The sequence below is a fragment of the Panthera pardus genome, unplaced genomic scaffold, assembly GCF_024362965.1.
Source record: "Panthera pardus isolate Hobbes unplaced genomic scaffold, ASM2436296v1 HiC_scaffold_13, whole genome shotgun sequence".
Classification (NCBI taxonomy): Eukaryota; Metazoa; Chordata; class Mammalia; order Carnivora; family Felidae; genus Panthera; species Panthera pardus.
Genome location: NW_026526688.1, coordinates 29,069,416 through 29,088,226, shown reverse-complemented (window position 1 = coordinate 29,088,226; position 18,811 = coordinate 29,069,416). Strand labels below are relative to the sequence as shown.

The 18,811-nt window shown below is 34.2% G+C and overlaps 1 protein-coding gene across 5 annotated transcripts in view; it reads right to left on the bottom strand.

The window, feature by feature from the left end:
* Nucleotides 1-18,811, bottom strand: part of WRN (WRN RecQ like helicase) — a 152,970-nt gene that overhangs the window by 75,899 nt on the left and 58,260 nt on the right. For all 5 annotated transcript variants that reach the window (XM_019466845.2, XM_019466847.2, XM_019466846.2 and 2 more), the window contains 8 exons: nt 17,910-18,333; nt 14,659-14,739; nt 11,673-11,805; nt 10,017-10,092; nt 8,307-8,374; nt 7,910-8,018; nt 7,293-7,361; nt 2,555-2,637 (listed from right to left, as the gene is read on the bottom strand). In XM_019466845.2, coding sequence (XP_019322390.2) covers nt 2,555-2,637; nt 7,293-7,361; nt 7,910-8,018; nt 8,307-8,374; nt 10,017-10,092; nt 11,673-11,805; nt 14,659-14,739; nt 17,910-18,333 — 1,043 coding nt within the window. The remainder of the gene's footprint in view (nt 1-2,554; nt 2,638-7,292; nt 7,362-7,909; nt 8,019-8,306; nt 8,375-10,016; nt 10,093-11,672; nt 11,806-14,658; nt 14,740-17,909; nt 18,334-18,811) is intronic.

The following is an 18,811-nucleotide window of genomic DNA, read 5'->3' as shown; positions in this document are numbered from 1 at the left end:
GATTAAATTAGATCATTCACTTAAAATGCTAAGACAGGGCCTGGCATAAAAGCCGAATTAAAAAAACAAAACAAAACACTAAACTATTACAGTTATTAAATGCCCACTCTGATCCAAACACTCTCCTAGGAAAAGATCAATAAAATGTACTCTGTAACCTTGAGAAGCTCACGATTCTACCCGAGGAGACAGACCAGCAAATAAACAATTATAATTCAGTGAGATTACCAAATAACAACAGAGATGAAAGAGAAAGCAAAACAGTAAACCTACTAAATATGAATACAGGTTGATTAGTATCAAAATTCTCTGGCTACTACTGTGTAACTGGGAAAAATTCAATGTTACCACTAATTTGGGCTTTAGAAACTAAATGACCCAGATTTTAAATGAAATAGGTTAAAATAAACATGATGGCTCCTCTTTTAAAACCTTCCTTAAAATTATAGGTTTGAAAAAAAAAAATTATAGGTTTGACTAAATATCTCTTCATGGAGCTGAACTTTGTCCCTTACCATCAGTTTTACCAAGCTTTTGCTAACTTTAACTTTATATTTTTTAATGTTTATTTATTTATTTCTGAGAGAGAGAGAGAGTGGGAGAGGGTCACAGAGAGGGAGACAGAATCCCAAGCAGGCTCCACACCAGCAGTGCTGAGCACGATGTGGGGCTCAAACTCACAGCCCATGAGATCATGACCTGAGCCAAAACCAAGAGTCAGACACTTGACTGACTGAGCCATCCAGGCGCCCCAACGATTTTTACTTTAAATTTGCAAGTCCAAGTGTCTGCCCAAGTCCTATACATATTTCATTTTGGCTTATCTGTCACTCAAGCCTTATTTCTAAAGTCAAAAGACAATTACAAGTGTGTTTGGTTTTAAGGAGTCTCCATATAACATTATGTTTGCTGCTTCTGTTACACATGCATACTACTTAAATAATGTAACATAAAAAGCATAAATCTGATTAGCTAAATGTCAGACTACTGTACAAACAGAATTCTGAGCAGATTCACTTTTGCAAGCATTTTAAAATTTCCTGCAAACAAAAGCCAAAGAAAAATCTTTCAAAAAGAATTTATGCCCTTTTGTTCAACATTGAGAGTCAACCAAAACGAGCATTTTCATCCATCCTATGCAGAGTATTCTGCTCTAATGACTGCAGTGTTCATAATTTAATCCATTACAAAAAAATAAAAATAGAGAATCAGAACTAGTTGTCAAAGGATCTAAGCAAATTTTTAAGCTAATAACTAATTAACTCCATCACAGAAACAAAGCAAATATTGAAATGGAACAAAACATATGCAGCTCCCCATGAACACAGATCCAGCTTTTGGTGGAAAACAATAAAATTCCTACACCTAGGGTATTTAGGCTTAATCTGAAGTGAAATATCCTTAAGAGTTCCACACAACTGAATAGAGGACACACCAAATTTGTCTCCCATGAAAGGCAAAAATATGCCAATAAGGGATACGATACTGATAATATCTTTGATAACGTATTTAATCAAATGTTAACTTCTGCCCTCATTCTTTTGTTGGTATTTAATACATACTAAAAAGACACAAATTTGTTTTCATTAAGTTGTTACAAAAATTATTAAATGCATTCCTAGAAGTATATGCTACTAACCAACCATTAAATGAGATGTTGCAATGTTGAAAATTTACCTACCCAGAATTATTTTAATATATAATTATTCAGTGAGACCAAATAATATTAGAAAACTAAGACTGGTTAGTTGAGCTGAATGTTTGCACGATGAGCTACGCTATGATTGCAATTCTTGGATAGCTTATTCTAGCCAGCAAGAAGGAAAAAAAAGCAGACAAAAATTTTTAAAGTACAAAAAAAAAAAAAAAAAAAAAAATAGGGCACCAGCTGTTGACTAATTCTGTATTTACATTTTCTAGGAAATAAGCTCTGACTTACTATCTAACTTTTTAAAATCACACTCGCTGGTGGCAAATAATCAAAGTTACTGTGGTTTTCAACCTTGACTACAAATCAGAATCACTCATGAAAAACCACAGGGGCCAGGGTCCCACCACAGGCATGTTGAATCAGAATTTTCAGGTTTGGAGGATACTACATTGTTCTCAAGTTTGAAAAGTGATTCTCATGAACAAGAGTGGAGAACAACTATGTTGATTTAATTCAGATTCAGAATATGAAAAAAAGGAAATTATAATTTCACAGAATCTAAAAATCAACATTTATTTAATAATACATTTAAATTCCTACTGTGTGCCAGGCACTGCACTAGGGCATTTTTGCCCCCAAAATGTTTATAGTCTAGCAGAAGAAAAGTGATCTATAAACAGGCAATTATAATACAGGAGCCTAATTTCTATGGCAGAAGGAATTTTAGGTACTTAGAATAAGACAGGGAAGACACCAAATTGCAAAGTCAGAGATTTCCTGGAGGAAATAATGTTTGAAATAAACTTTAACAGAAGTGAAATCCAATATCCATTCATATATTTAACTTTAGAGGATAACTCCATTAAATAAGCACTTATAAAGAGATCCTATCATACCACTTACCAATATTAGCCTCAAGTTGCTGGAGTAGGCTCAAGTTACCTGAACAGAATTCTGGAGTTATATACACGATTTGATATTTGCCTCTGAAAAATAAACAAAAAAAGAAATAGAAAAGGAAATATACTACAATAAAGAAAACAATCATCCAATGAATTACAACTTAAAACCATAATACCTGATAAATTTTTAAATACTACATTATATCACTCAAAACTAAATGAACATTACAAGTATGTGTATATCCACATGTATTAGTTCTCTGATTCTACTTCAACACATCAAAATAAACAGTGGCAAAGAGTACTCAGGAAGTCCTCAGCATTAAGGTGACATTAGAAGCCAGGTCCTGATTTCCAGCAGTTTAGCCCCAAAACTATAGTGTTTGAGTTAAACAGTTAAGCCTGTGGTAAACCTTCTATGTGTTGGCAATCCACCCACATACCATCCTCCTTCTTGGAGAATTACAACCCATTATCCTACCACCGACTCCCTCCCCATGATTAAATCCATAGTGCCCAAGTTTCTCCTACGTATTTTGCTCTCTTGCCTAAATATATCTTCTTGGGCCAGGGTTCAGCACTGTATCAATGTCACATCAACTGGTCTCTGTCCTAGAATTTGGAGTTCCAACCAAGAACAACCAGTCAGTCTCTGCAAATGACAAGACCTGTAATTTGTGAAAAAAAGGAGCTGCAGGGCAGTCTTCTCTATCTTATGACTAGAAAAGCAGAAAATGCTTATCTCCTCCGACAGAAGAACTGAGGAGACACAGAGAGGCCATGGATAAAAAAAAGCCTTATTGTATTTTTGATACCCAATTCAAAGTCTCTTCCTAACGGCTGGCTAATTCGTGTTCAGTGTGACCCATGAGACATTCCTATATCCTTAATATAAAATTCATTATTTGCTTAAGCTAGCTTGACTTTTTTCTATTCTGGGCAGACAGAATCCTAACTAAACAATGTTTGTAATAAAGTTTAGGTCTAGGGCATTTAAAATATATAGAGTCTCCTTTTCATTCTACTAAGTGAAGACATAAAGTTAAATAGAACGAAAACTTAATTTCCTATATAAAAAGACTTTAAAACATTTCATCTACTGTGTGTTAGGCATAGTGCTTTTATTAGGAATTAGGAACAAAACAATTAGGAACAAAATAGATATGCTTTTAATCTCATGAAATTAATTCAATATTCTAATTAACATAGGAAAACAGTATAAATAACAAGTTCTGATGTCAGCCTGCCCAAGGTTTGAATCCCAATTCTACTTCTTACAAGCTAAGTGATTTTAACTTCAGTGTGCCTCAGTTTCTTAAATGTAATGTAGTAATGATAATTATAAAGACAACTAATTCAACACAAATCTACATTGAAGGTAAATCCAATCAAATTCCACTGGCATTTGAGTTGAAAAGGTAATTTTGAAATACTTATGGAATGTTCACTTTGGCAGCACATATACTGAAATACTTAAGGAAATACAAAGGACCTAGAAAAGACAAAAAACTTTGAAATAAAAGAACAAAATCAGAAGACTTATACTACCTGATTTCAAGGCTTATTACAAAGCTACAGTAATGAAGACACCAATCCAGATAGGCAAACAGATTGATGGAACAAAGACTGTAGCAAAAGACCCACATGTATGTAGTCATTTTGTTTTTGACAAAGGTACAAAGGCAATTCAATAGAGAAAGGATAGTATCTTCCACAAAGAGAGCTGGAACCAATTGGCTATCCTTAAGAGAAAATAAGTTGTAATCAGTAACTGGTACGATACACAAAATTTACATTAAATGGGTTATAGACCTAAATGTAAAACTTAAAACTGTAACACTTTTAGGAGAAAATATAAAAGAAAGTCTCCATGATCCTGAGTTAGGCAAAGGTTTCTTAGATTCCACACCAAAAGCAAAATCCATAAAAGAACAAATTGACAGGCTGGACTTCAAAATGAAAAACTGCTCCTCTTCAAAAGAACAGTTCAGAGAATGACAAGAGAAGTCACAAACTAGAAATGTTGGCAAAGCATATACCAAATAAAGAATTTGTATTCAGAATATATAAATGATTACCAAAACTCAGTAAGGGAAAAACAACGATAAAGAATGGGCAAAAGATGTGAATAGATGCTTTCTAAAAGAAGATCTACAGATGGCCAAAAAGGACATGAAAAGATGTTCAAATTCAGTAGTCATTAAAGAAATGCAAATTAAAAACACATTGAGATCTTATTAGAATGGTTAAAATCAAGACTGGCCATACCAAGCAATGGCAGAGAGGAGGAGGGATTAGAACTCTCAGACCTTGCTAGTGGGAATATAAAATGGTACAAATCACTCTCAACAAAGTCTGGCAGTTTCTTAAAAAGTCAACATAGAATTACCTATGACCCAGCCATTCCACTAATAGGCATATACACAAAAGCATGAAAACAATCTTCAAATAAAAACTTACACACAAATGTTTGTAGTACAATTATTCATAACAGCCAGAAGTGGAAACAACCTAAATGTCCACCATTAATGAATGGTTAAACAAAGCATGTTGTGTCTGTACAATGGAATATTATTCATCCATAAAAAGAAATAAAATACTGACAACTAATGCTAAGTGAAAGAAGCCAGACACAAAAGGCCACATACTGTAGGAGTCCATTTATATGAAATGTCCAGAGTAGGCAAATCATAGAAACAGAAAGTAGATTAGTGGTTTGAAAGGGTGTTGGGGTTGAAGGGGGAGGGAGATGGGGACACTGGGGAGTGACTGCGTAATGGACACTGAGGTTGTTTCGGAGTGATGAAAATGTTCTGGAATTAGACGGTTAGATGGTTGTAAAACATTGTGATGTACTAAAAGCCACTGAACTGTATAAAATGGTTAAAATGATGACTATTATGTAAATTTATCTCAATCAGAAAAAAAAGTTAAATATATATTCACGACATGATCCAGTGATTCCACTCCTTGGTTTATACCAATCAACACATATGAACACATACCAATAAACACATAAATGAAAACATATGTCCATACAAAGACTTGCATACAAATGTTCAGAGCAGCTTTATCTGTAACAGCCCCAAACTGGAAACAATGCCATGTCTATCAACAGTTGAACAGATGAAACAAATTATGACAATACCCTTATGACGTAATCTAGTTAGCAATAAAACAGGAACGAACTATTGATACATGTAACAGCATAGATGAATCTCAAAGTAATTATGCTGTGTGATTTAAACCAGACAAAACAAGAGCACATATTGTATGACTAGTTCTGCTCATGTGCAATTTTAGAAGACATAAGCTAATCTAGAGTGGCAGACAGTAGATCAGTAGTTACCTGGTGAGTGGGGTAGACAAGGTAGGAATAAGTGAAAGGAATGCATTACAAAGGGTGTAAGTAAACACTGAGGATGATGGATAAAGGGTCAGCATCTGGATTGCAGTGATGGTTTTGTCAGTATTTATACGTCAAACTCACCAAATTACACATTTTAAGTATGTAAAAATTATTGTATTGCAATTATATCTCAATAAAGGTAATTTAAAATGTTTAAAAGAAAGAAAACGTACGTTCTAAAAAAGATTTTATAGGAATGTTCACAGAAGCTTTATTAGTAGTAGCCCTGAACTACAAACAGCTTAGGCATCTACTGCTGAGGAAATGAAAAAACAAACTGTGGTCTTTTCATACGATGACGTTTCATTCTGATATATCAAAAAAATTATGGATACGTGCAACAACAGGAAGGATTCTCAAAACATTTTGCTGAATGAAAGAAATCTTACACAAAAGTTTTTATTGTATGAATCCATTTATATGAAGTTCTAGAACAGACAAAAGTATGGTAGAAAAACATTAGTGATTCGTTTTAGAATGGAGATAGAACGACAGATGGTATAGGAAGAGACGTGAAGGAACTTTCTGGAGTGACAGTAACATTCTATATCTTGATGGGGGTTTGGGTTATACATTTGTATGCATTTATCAAAACTCAGTAAATACATGTGTATATGTGTGTATATTAATAAGATATATACATTGTTAATATACATACACACACATATTTTTTTTTTAATGTTTTTATTTATTTTTGAGACAGAGAGAGACAGAGCATGAGCAGGGAGGGGCAGAGAGAGAGGGAGACACAGAATCCGAAACGGGCTCCAGGCTCTGAGCTGTCAGCACAGAGCCCGATGCGGGGCTCGAACTCACAGACCGTGAGATCGTGACCTGAGCCGAAGTCGGACGCCCAACCGACTGAGCCACCCAGGCACCCCATATTTTTGTGTGTATGTGAGATTTTATCCTTGTTAGAAATTATGCTATGATAGGACTGGTGGGGCAAGAGATTTAGAATCCAGTCCATGCTCAGCCATGAATTCGTTGAGTGACTTCAGGCAAATTACTCGCTCTGGGCCTCAACTTCGTCTGTAAAAATGAGACAAAACTAGATACATACTCTCCTACTTCTACTTTCAAAACCAAAATTTTACAATTCTAAGACTACAATGCTAAATTCACAGTCCAAGAACTAAAAATAATAGATTTCTTTTAAGTCTTAAAAATTTTTTTAATTATCAGTTCTGTAAATGTGCTATAAAAAACAAAATACATTTTTTAAACAGGAACATTTTGTCCATGAATTAAATAAAAATCTTTTGTGTACAAAGTTCTCTCACATATCATAGACACAACCACCTAATCAGAAATCATATAAGTTACTCACAATTTAATATCCTCTAGAACATTTTTTGACTGTGCTGATCCCAGAAAACAAGCTGGAATGTTGGACATTCTATAAGAAGAAAAACAAATATTCTGGAGTCATGCACACACTACAAATATCAACTTAATTCTTAAGGAATAAAGAAACAATGATGAACAATCCTCTTTGCAATCTTCATTCTTTTTATAACTCACTGATTTAATAAACAAATTCCTTCGAAGGCCATATGAGAAAGCAAGTTGTTAAGGCAGGTTTTTCAAAAAGATTGTAAGCTCAAGTTAAAGAGGTTTAAAAGGTTTCTGTCACTTAAAATTATACTTCCATGTATACACTTCATATCAAGCTAAAGAGTAAGGGTAACCAAAAGAGAAAAGACTTTTGAGATATGGATGTAAACTGGCTTAGAGTTTGCCGTTACACAAATTTTTACTGGGGTCATCTGGTAGTCTTGGATTTTAGAGAACTCAAGAAAGAAGGTAAGTCCTTCCACCAAAGGGTCATGTATCACTAATAAAGATAGAGCAACACTCACAGAAATGTGTTACTGGGAACTAGATTTTAACATACAGGATAGATTACATGTTTCCTTCATGGAAGAAAAAGAAAACATTACTGACTGAAGCTGGAGCACTTGGTCTTCCATCAAAGAAATAAGAGGAGAGATGACAAGGCCAATCTTGCCTAAATACACAGGTGGGAACTGGAAGCACAAACTCTTTCCATATCCTGGAAATAAAAATAATACACTGATAGAAATAAAAATAAAGACTTGGTACTTTGATTTCTTCTTACAACATAGTTGGCTGAGATGAACCACTAACATTTTATCCTCTTATCCTCCTAACAGCTAATTCGTGCATAAATGTGAGCATCTAATCTCAGATCCCTCTCTTCTGAATTTTAAATCATTTGCATTTGTATTTATATTTTGAGAGTACAGTGAAAGATTACACCCTTGAAAACCTTTAAGTTTTATATTTTAGAGGACTACATTATTGCTTGAGTACAGCTTACCAGTTGCCATCACAACAACATTATCTCTTCTTTCTTCCAGTACAGAATGAATCACCTTCCACTGAACCCTGCAGGGTAAAAAGCAAAAGGCTATTTTGTTTTACTAACAAAAAACCCAAGGACAAGTTGAAACCTGTTTAATTTTTTCGCTACCTCCAACAGAATTTGTTCTACATTTTTGAGTTTCAATACAAAAAATGTATAAACCCTGGAACTTTAAAACAAAGAGTCCCATGTGATCAAGCTCCCATTCAAGCTGATTTCACAGTTACGAGTTTCAATTGGTATATGCATTAAATTTCATTACATATATCAAAACTATAAAATAAATTCTAAGTTTCATACCAGAAATCCAATAGAATCATCATTGATTTAAAATAAATAAAAGAAATGCTCCAGGGGCAAGGACTGCCTGAGAAGGGAAATGAGGGAACTTTCTGGAATGACTTTAATGTTCCGTATTTGACCAAAGGCTTAGGCTGGTTTGACCATCTCCTCGTATGTAAATTTTACATCAAAGAAATAAATCATAAATATATAGCTATAATGATTTATACGCTGAAGTACTTAAGGAGATGTGTAATGGTGTCCACAATTTACCTTGAAATGCATTTTTAAAATTGGATAGATTAAGGAATGGATAGAGAGGTGACAGATGAATACATGATAAAGCAAGGATAGTAAAATGTTGAATATACAGGTATTCATAGTAAAAAAAATTCTTTCAACTTTACACTATCTTTGAAACTTTTTAAATAAAATACTGAGGGAAAAATCAATAGGCAAGGTGATCTTCTGATGTGCTGATAATGACCTATTTTTTCTTATGTGAGTGCTGGTTACACAGGGTGCCTAGTTTGTGAAAATTCATTCATCTGTACATTCATGTGCACTCTTCTGTATGTAGGACATAGTTTAATAAAAAAAACATTTAAGATCAAAGAAAAAGGGAAAGAAATGTCTCCATGGGTTAAATTTTAAATTCCCAGACTGAGAACAAACTGAGGGTTGATGGGGGGTGGGAGGGAGGGCAGGGTGGGTGATGGGTATTGAGGAGGGAACCTTTTGGGATGAGCACTGGGTGTTGTATGGAAACCAATTTGACAGTAAATTTCATATATTAAAAAATAAAAAAATAAAAATAAATAAATAAATAAATAAATTTTAAATTCCCAGAATAGGAAAAATCCAGTCTAGATTTTTACATTCTTATTAATTTACTTGTTCTTCATCTCATTTTTATTCATCTCCTTTTAATACTTATAAATGTGCCCCTTAGACATGAATACATTTGAATACATTAAAACTGGTAAGATTATCACTGTTCTTCCAACTGTTGTCTTATGAATTTCTATTATATGAGCATGCTTTGGACAGTAAGATGTACAAAACAGACACACAGATATTTATTTAATGAAAAACAAGTCAGTGTTAAGTTAGATTAATTTATTGATGTATTTAAACTAGTTTCTACACAGAACTCTCTAGGGTAAAGAAAACCATTTTCCTCTCTTACAAAAACAATTCGCAGATATGAATTTTATATAAATATTATTTTAAAATAACTTTGTAATCACAGGAAATACAGTGTGGAATATATAAACTACAGTGAAGTTGTGCTATTACTATTATACGGATGGACTATTTGCCATTTTTCCTTTGTGTAAAAAATTATGAATATGCAATTTAATTAGGAGAGATTATACTCACGGTTTAAAACTTGAATGGCCAAAGTACTTCTTGAGGAAATTAATTTGCATTTCATTAGGTCCTGGTAATGAAGGGTCTTAAAATAAAAGTAAAATGGCATTTACGTTAAAATACAAGTGATAGGGAATAAAAATTTTTATTTCATTGGCTTCTTTTAAAGAATTTGGTGAGGGGTGCGTGGGTGGCTCGGTCAGTTAGGCGTCTGACTTTGGCTCAGGTCATGATCTCACAGTTGAGTTTGAGCCATGCATCAGGCTCTGTGCTGACACAGCCTGGAGCCTGCTTTGGATTCTGTGTTTCTTCCTCACTCTCTACCCCTCCCCTGTGCGCGCGCTCTCTCTCTCTCTCTCTCTCTCTCTCTCTCAAAAAATGTTCTTTTTTTAAAGAATACAGTGATAAATAACAAAGATTACTGTTTCCTGTCTTTTAAATCCAACTAATTTGGCCCTCTGAATACTAGTCATGACTCCAGTTACACACTTTGATTATTACCTAATACCAAGGATTAGAACTGTGTTGTTCTACTACAAAGTGGTTCACATTTTGCCAACACTATAAGAAAACAATGTTTTGGAATTTGCTACAGTTCTAAAACCTAACATGCAGACCCAGCCACGGCAAGCAATATACCAATGCAAATGTCATAATACAACCAACCTTCAATTAATAGTAATCAGAAATTAAATGGTCACAAATAAAATCCAGAGATAAAATTAAATCTTATTTTAGTTACCACTCCACCAAATCTTTGGCCAAAATTTTAACTGCCTAGCACAATGGAGTTACATTAACTTTTACTCAACTGATTTTTATTTTCTATTCAGGTTGAACAGTTCATGAGTGGCCAAGAGCTAAGTATCAAGACCATTTACCTATAAATAAATGAAAACTTATTATTATACTTCTCAGCTTTAACAATTCCAAATAGAGAACTAAATTGATTTGAAGATACTATGCCTTGATTTAATACAAGAAAACAAACAGAACAACACTTTCTTTACCATCTTCATATACTTTCCACCTACAATATTTATGTTAATTTTCCTACATTATAACATTGATGAATCTAACTCTAGAGAGTGTTCTACTTCACGAGAAGACCCCATGGTTTGCCATAATGAATTCTGCTACTTAACGCTTGAATAACAAGAGGTCATTTCATGGATTCCTTATGATAGTTGGCATACACAGTATGAAAATTAGTCTGTTTTGCAGTCTGACATTGTGCCACTTGCTTTAAGTAATAAATTCCTGAATAACAGAAACTATATCTACGTCTTCAACGATAATGTTTAATATAAGTAATTAAGGATTCTTATTAATGATATCCTATTAATTTCTTGAATATAAAATATATTTCTTGAATAATATATAATATATATATATATTACAATGTGCGCCAAATAACACACACATCACATCACATCACCATATGCGCCAAATAACACAACATTTCTATTATGACACTTTTGTTAAAAGTAAGAATTATGCTTTATAAAGACCAAAGCACTAAGGGACTTAATAACAAGTTTTTAGGACCTTATTAATTATATGCCACAAAATCCTTGGCTCCAAAGTGTTTAAAAACTGGACCCTAAATTAGAGTCAGCGGTAGGTACCAGAGGTGAGTCACTGCAAACATATTACAGCGCATACCTTCATCATCTCCTTCTTCAATAGTTTCAAACTCATCTTCATCATCTTCAAAAGGAACATCCAGATTTCTGTCCATTTTTGTGCCTTTTGAATGAATTGAATCTGCCGTGCCACTATTTAGATTTTCTAAAGACTGGAAGTTTAAAAGAAACCTTAGAAGCAAAACCATTGACAGTGTCGTATCTTTTTCACCAAACACAAAAGGAGTATTATTAACAGAACCTACAATTTTGTTCAAAGCTAACAGATGTGCAACCACTCTCACAAAAGAACATGTGTGCTCTGGTTTAAATATGTACTCAAGAGTGGTTTGTAAGGCACAAGGCCAAAGATGGAATACTTCCAGCATAAACAGGGTTCATTAATAGCATATAATGAACTGCCTATGGGGAAAGTTACCAAAATTTGAATAAAATTTGAATTTAAAACTTTTCTTCTTGGGGGCGCCTGGTGGCTCAGTCCATTAAGCGTCCAACTTTGGCTCAGGTCATGATCTCACGGTCCGGGAGTTTGAGCCCCACTCCAGGCTCTGTGCTGACAGCTCAGAGCCTGGAGCCCGCTTCAGATCCTGTGTCTCCCTCTCTCTGACCCTCCCCCATTCATGCTCTGTCTCTGTCTCAAAAATAAATAAACATTAAAAAAAAATTTTTTTTTTTAACTTTTCTTCTTGGGGCGCCTGGGTGGCTCAGTTGGTTAAGCAAACAACTCTTGATTTCCGCCCTGGTCATGATCTCACGGTTTGTGGGATCCCAGGCTTCATACTTGGGATTCTCTCTCCCTCTCTCTCTCTCAAAATAAATAAATGAAGTTTAAAAAAAACTTTAAACTTTTTTTTCCTTTATCATATTTCAATGTTTTCAATTGCCAAGAGGTAAATGCAGGTTTGACTATTATTTTATGAGTTTCTCCATATCATGTGTCAGCATAACATTTAAACAATAAACAAATAATAAATGTATTTTTTGTGAATTATGTGAATGTGTTTATGTGAATTGTGAAAACAACAATAAAATATTGTAATAATTTTAGGAAAGGAATATTACAAATGTGAAATAAAGCTATGCTTTATTTTGGCTTGACAATATTGGATTTTCTCCCCTAAATGTAGATTATCTATTTAAAGAATGTAGGATATTTCAAAATTGTTTCATCTATATGGGTTTTTTTTGTTGTTTTTTGTTTGTTTGTTTGTTTTTTACTGAGAAGTGACAGGAAGAATTGTTAAACCACAGTTCTCATTTTCTCTTTTTATTAAACCGTCCACTTAATATATTTGACTTTAATAGCTTTTTTTTTAATTTTTTTTTTTTTAACGTTTACTTATTTTTGAGACAGAGAGAGACAGAGCATGAACGGGGTAGGGTCAGAGAGAGGGAGACACAGAATCCGAAACAGGCTCCAGGCTCTGAGCTGTCAGCACAGAGCCCGATGCGGGGCTCGAACTCACGGACCGCGAGATCATGACCTGAGCCAAAGTCGGCCGCTTAACCGACTGAACCACCCAGGCGCCCCGTTTAATAGCTTTTTTAAAAGTGTATTCATTTCAGGCCTGGAAAAGAAAGAGTGATTCTGTTCCCGATTCTTCATTCAAGTCAACAAATACGCTTAGAAAAGCATTCTGAAAATAAAGTTCTCTCATATGTGCATCCAGATTGCCTTCTAAGAGGTTCAATATACAATGTAAGATTGTGGAAGTCTGCAAGTGTCCTCCAAATGCACTACTTGAACAGCATTCTACAGAGAAATGGTTAATCAGTAAGGGAGTACGATTTAGTATTTACATTCTATTATTGCTATTAGCTAATATTTATTAAACACTTAAGAAATGTCAGGCTCTGTACTAAGCTCTTCACAAATGACACCTTAAATAATAGTTACAGCTGTTAACTGAGTACCAAAAAGACTAAGAAACTTGCCCAAAGTCACACAGCAAATAAATGGAGAAGCTGGGATTCGAACCCACATCTAAATTCAGAATCCAAAAAAAATTAAATTAACTAATTAATTAATTCAGAATCCACATTCCCAGTCACTACCCACTACTCTGGCTCAAAACTAAAGAATCAGGACCCTAAACTCATTTCATTAAAAAGAAAAAAAATCACATCAACCTAAAGATGAGGAATAAAAGGTACACATTATGATGAGCTTGTGTGTTTTTCTTCATTTTCAATTAATTTGGATAAATTTAAGCTTTGCTTTCTTCTTGTCCATCCCTAGTTCATTCCTGACAAAGAAACTGGAGGTTGGGTGAAGTGATGGAAAACAGACTTATAAAATAGTATTTTCAACTGTGATAATAAGATAGGGGTAGATGAAACAACTTAAAACATTACAAAATTATATATAATAACTATATCCATAGTAAATAAGACTTTTTCAAAGCAAGTGAAGAACAATACTGAATGTATAACAACAGAACTTCCAAATCAAAGGGGATACACATAGATGGGAAGAAAAAGAAACCTATTTCAATAGCAGAGGGCGAAACTGCTACCCATTTTCCAGGAAAAGATTTAAAAGAAGTGACCTGGGAGAAATATGTTTTCTAATATGTAAAAATTAGCATACTACTAAAACATTATAAAGATGTAAAGAAATATGAAATGGAAAACAAAATCTAGGGGCGCCTGGGTGGCTCAGTCGGTTACATGTCTGACTTCAGCTCAGGTCATGATCTTGTGATCCGTGAGTTCGAGCCCCGCATCAGGCTCTGTGCTGACAGCTCAGAGCCTGGAACCTGCTTCCGATTCTGTGTCTCCCTCTCTCTCTGCCCCTTCCCCGCTCACGCTATCTCTCTGTCTCTCAATAATAAATAAATAAATGTTAAAAAAAATTTAAAAAAAAACAACAAAAACAAAATCTAATGATTATGTAATTGACAGTAATCACACTATGGGAGGACATTTAGAATTAGGTAATATTTTACTTAATTAAATTCCCTTTTTAAGGAACTGGAAGCAAATTTCCATAATTTCAAACATACCTTAATCATCTCTAGTTCTAAATCTTCATCACTTTCAATTACATAAGATAGATCCTCTTCATTATCCTTGGGAAATAAATCCTTTAAAAAAAATAGTATTTCAAACATTAATTTTCCAATGTAATTGACTCAATATCCTGTTTTCTACAAAATAAAGTTACTATACATGAGATATCTTTAGACAACTTTCTCTTCTTCTCCAGTAGATAAATTTATAATACATATTTATATGTTTATATGACACACAGATAGAAAAGGAGAGAGGGTGGTAAGGAAGAAGAGAAAGAGGGAGGAATAAATAGATGCAAAGAAACAAAGAACCAAAGAAAAGGAGAATGAAGGAAATATAACTGGAAAGATAGACAAGACAGACAGACTGACTTGAAATAAAACCCCCCACAAGCTAAAAGTGAGTACAAAGTGACAAGTTCGACAATGGTTAAACAGTATCAAACTGTGTTTCCCGACTTGAGTACAAGAACCTCACAATGTTGAAAAATTCTATTATATTCCATTCCATTCCATTCCATTCCATTCTATTCTATTCTATTCCAGGAACAACAGGTGTTCTTTTATATCTACTGATTTTAGGAGCTCACAAAAAAGCTGCTATGACTGTAATAATACCTTTAGATTGATCACTTTTACAAACAGTACCTACATATTTGAAAAACAGTATCAGATATGTTATTTATTCAGATATTGCAAAGGTACAGATATGAGGAAACTTTACAATTTGGCAATCCCCAGGAAGCAAGGGTCCAACAGCATGGGAACCTGCACAAAAAAAATGTAGGACCCAAAAAAAGTCCAATCTTTAAATTGAAAGTAGGAAAAGGAAGTCTAGCCATAATTAACCTGCAAAAATTAAGCCTTCAAAAAGGATTTTAAAGTAAGTTTTATAGAAAGAGAAAAAAATTCTTTTACTATTATTTTACCCTTTTAAAAATTTTTTTTTCAACGTTTTTTATTTATTTTTGGGACAGAGAGAGACAGAGCATGAACAGGGGAGGGGCAGAGAGAGAGGGAGACACAGAAATCGGAAACGGGCTCCAGGCTCCGAGCCATCAGCCCAGAGCCTGACGCGGGGCTCGAACTCACGGACCGCGAAATCGTGACCTGGCTGAAGTCGGATGCTCAACCGACTGCGCCATCCAGGCGCCCCTATTTTACCCTTTTAAATAGGGTCTTTAATGAATAAAGAAAAAAATTGCTAATGGTTATTACACAATAAGAATGGCAATAATTGGGGTAAAAGATGGCAGTGAGATCATTAAATTTTGATCATTCTATATCATTTTATGAAACCTATCATCTTAAAATGTATACCTAATAAGAAATTTCCAAAAGGTTAAAGGTTGATGTAGCCATTAGCAAAATATATTTCCTAAAAGGGGAATATGTTTTACAAGTGGTTGGGGTGAGAATAGCTTGAAAATCTTTTTTTACTTTTTTAATTTTTTTTTTTTTTTTTTTTTTTTGAGAGAGACAGCAAGCACGTGCGTGCACATGAAAAGGGCAGGGACAGAGGGAGAGGAAGAGAGAGAATCTTAAGCAGACTCCATGCCCAGCGCAGAGTCTCACGCCAGGTTTGATCTCACAACCATGAGATCACAACCTGTGCTGAAATCAAGAGTTGAACACTTAACCAACTGAGCCACCCAGGTGCCCCTTGAAAATCATTTTAAAATAAAACACATTAATATGTAGGTAGAAGTGATTATTAATATAGTTACCAAACAGAGAATTTCTCAAATACTAAGATTTTGATTGCCATTAGAAAACTGAAAAGGGAAATAACCTTATTATATGACTTTCAAATTTAATTTTAAAAACGTAAAACTTGGGGCGCCTGGGTGGCTCAGTCGGTTAAGCGTCCGACTTCGGCTCAGGTCACAATCTCGCAGTATGTGAGTTCGAGACCCGCGTTGGGCTCTGTGCTGACTGCTCAGAGCCTGGAGCCCGTTTCAGATTCTGTGTTTCCCTCTCTCTCTGACCCTCCCCCGTTCCTGCTCTGTCTCTCTCTGTCTCAAAAATAAATAAACGTCGGGGCGCCTGGGTGGCGCAGTCGGTTAAGCGTCCGACTTCAGCCAGGTCACGATCTTGCGGTCTGTGAGTTCGAGCCCCGCGTCAGGCTCTGGGCTGATGGCTCGGAGCCTGGAGCCTGTTTCCGATTCTGTGTCTCCCTCTCTCTCTGCCCCTCCCCTGTTCATGCTCTGTCTCTCTCTGTCCCAAAAATAAATAAAAAACGTTGAAAAAAAAAATTTAAAAAAAAATAAATAAATAAATAAACGTTAAAATAAATAAATAAATAAAAATAAATAAATAAATAAAAAATAAAAACGTAAAACTTCATTATTGCAAAATAAAATGTATAAAATTCTACCAAATATGGACATCATAGGTAATTTTCTAAACTAAGGAAAAACAAATGAGACAAAAGTATAGGCTATATGATGTCTGTTTTTATGGTTTGTCTTTACAATAAAAGAAACACAAAGATTTTTCTAATACAACCTCATTATTTCAAAAAATATCCTTAACTTAGCCAGGAGAAAAACATTACCTCACAAATTAAACTAATAAAATCAGAACATAATAAGAAATCTAAACATTAAATTGACAGAGAATATAGAAGTTTAACAATCTATTAAGAAAAAAACAGGTCAAGACTCTCTGGATGCCAGGAAAGGGTAGTGTCAGGCAAAAATATCAGTTTGTTAGAAACCCTCTTACAACAGCAAGTAAAGAAAATCTGTATGAGGAAATAAAACTACTTCCAAAGCAAATTTGGAAGAGTAAACACTAGTAGGTATATAGGAATTCCACAAAAAAAAAAAAAAAACAAAACACAAAAAACAAAAAAACCCAGAGTTATCTATTATATAAAAATCAGGAGAAATGCTAAAATAGCAAAGTACAATGAATGTGTACTGACACTTTAAAATCTTTTCATTGTAAGACCGTAAGTTGCTGCTTATTAGACTCAGTCAAAGCAGCAAACTAGAGCTCACGTGTCAAATTCAGCCCACTTTTTGTTTTTGTTAGTAAATTTTTACTTGAATGCAAACAAGCTCATTTGTTTACATTTGTCTATAGTTGCTCTCACATTAAATTGGCAGAACTGAACAGTTATAACAGGAACCGTGTGGTCTGCAAAGCCTAAAATGTTCACTATCTGCCCTTTTACAGAAAAACATCAGCGAACCCCTAGTAGTGAATGACAATTGTTTTCTCTTTTTTTTTAGTACCTCAGGAGATTTGCAAGTAACATCACTAAGAACTTTTTCCTGAGCCTGCTGCTCCAAAATCTGTAGTTCATATTCTGTAATATCTAACGAGTGCAAACAAATTCTTTCTGTGTTCTCTCTCAACTTATTGTCTTCTTCTAATACATCTTCAAGCCCATCTTCTCTTTGTTTTACTTCATTTCCAACTACATTTTCCTCATCATGTTTAATTAAATCAAGTGCTGTGTCCCACGTCTCATCTTTAACTTTAGTAAAACTTTCATGTTCTCTAATTTGTTTCTGTTGTACTCCATCAGCAGTTGGATTTTCCAATGGTGATAAGTGAAAATTAGCACTGGGCCTCAGTTCAGTCTCAGTTGAACCAAATATCGTCTTCCTTAATGAATACAGATTTTCTGAAATATCATTTAATAGTGTAGAAATCCTAAAAAAAATTAAGAAAGGGTAATTCAACTTTAACTGTAATTATGAACACAAGTCATAATGCTTTTTAGTAAGTACAAGCTTTCTAGCCTGACCTTCACTTAAAAGACAAATTGATTTAAAATTATTCTTCATTCCCTAATAACCACTATATGCTTATGGCTGTGGGTTACTCTCTAGTACTGTAAGACACTTCTGTATTTAACTTGTACACGTACTAAGCATATATGCTAATATGCTTGTTGGCTTGTAGGCTTACTAGTGTCAGTAGCGTTTAGTCCCAAACTAATTATTTATGCCAGTTACACTTTTTGTGGCAATTAATTTAAATATAAGTCAAATCGATGATACATGACCACCAAAAAAAAATTTGTTTTAAGTTGAACATGCTGAAAGACTCAGCAAATTTCCTTTTTTATAAAAAAAGTTCTGATTAACTATAGTCAAAACAACCAAAAAAGTTTGGAGGAAAAATCTTA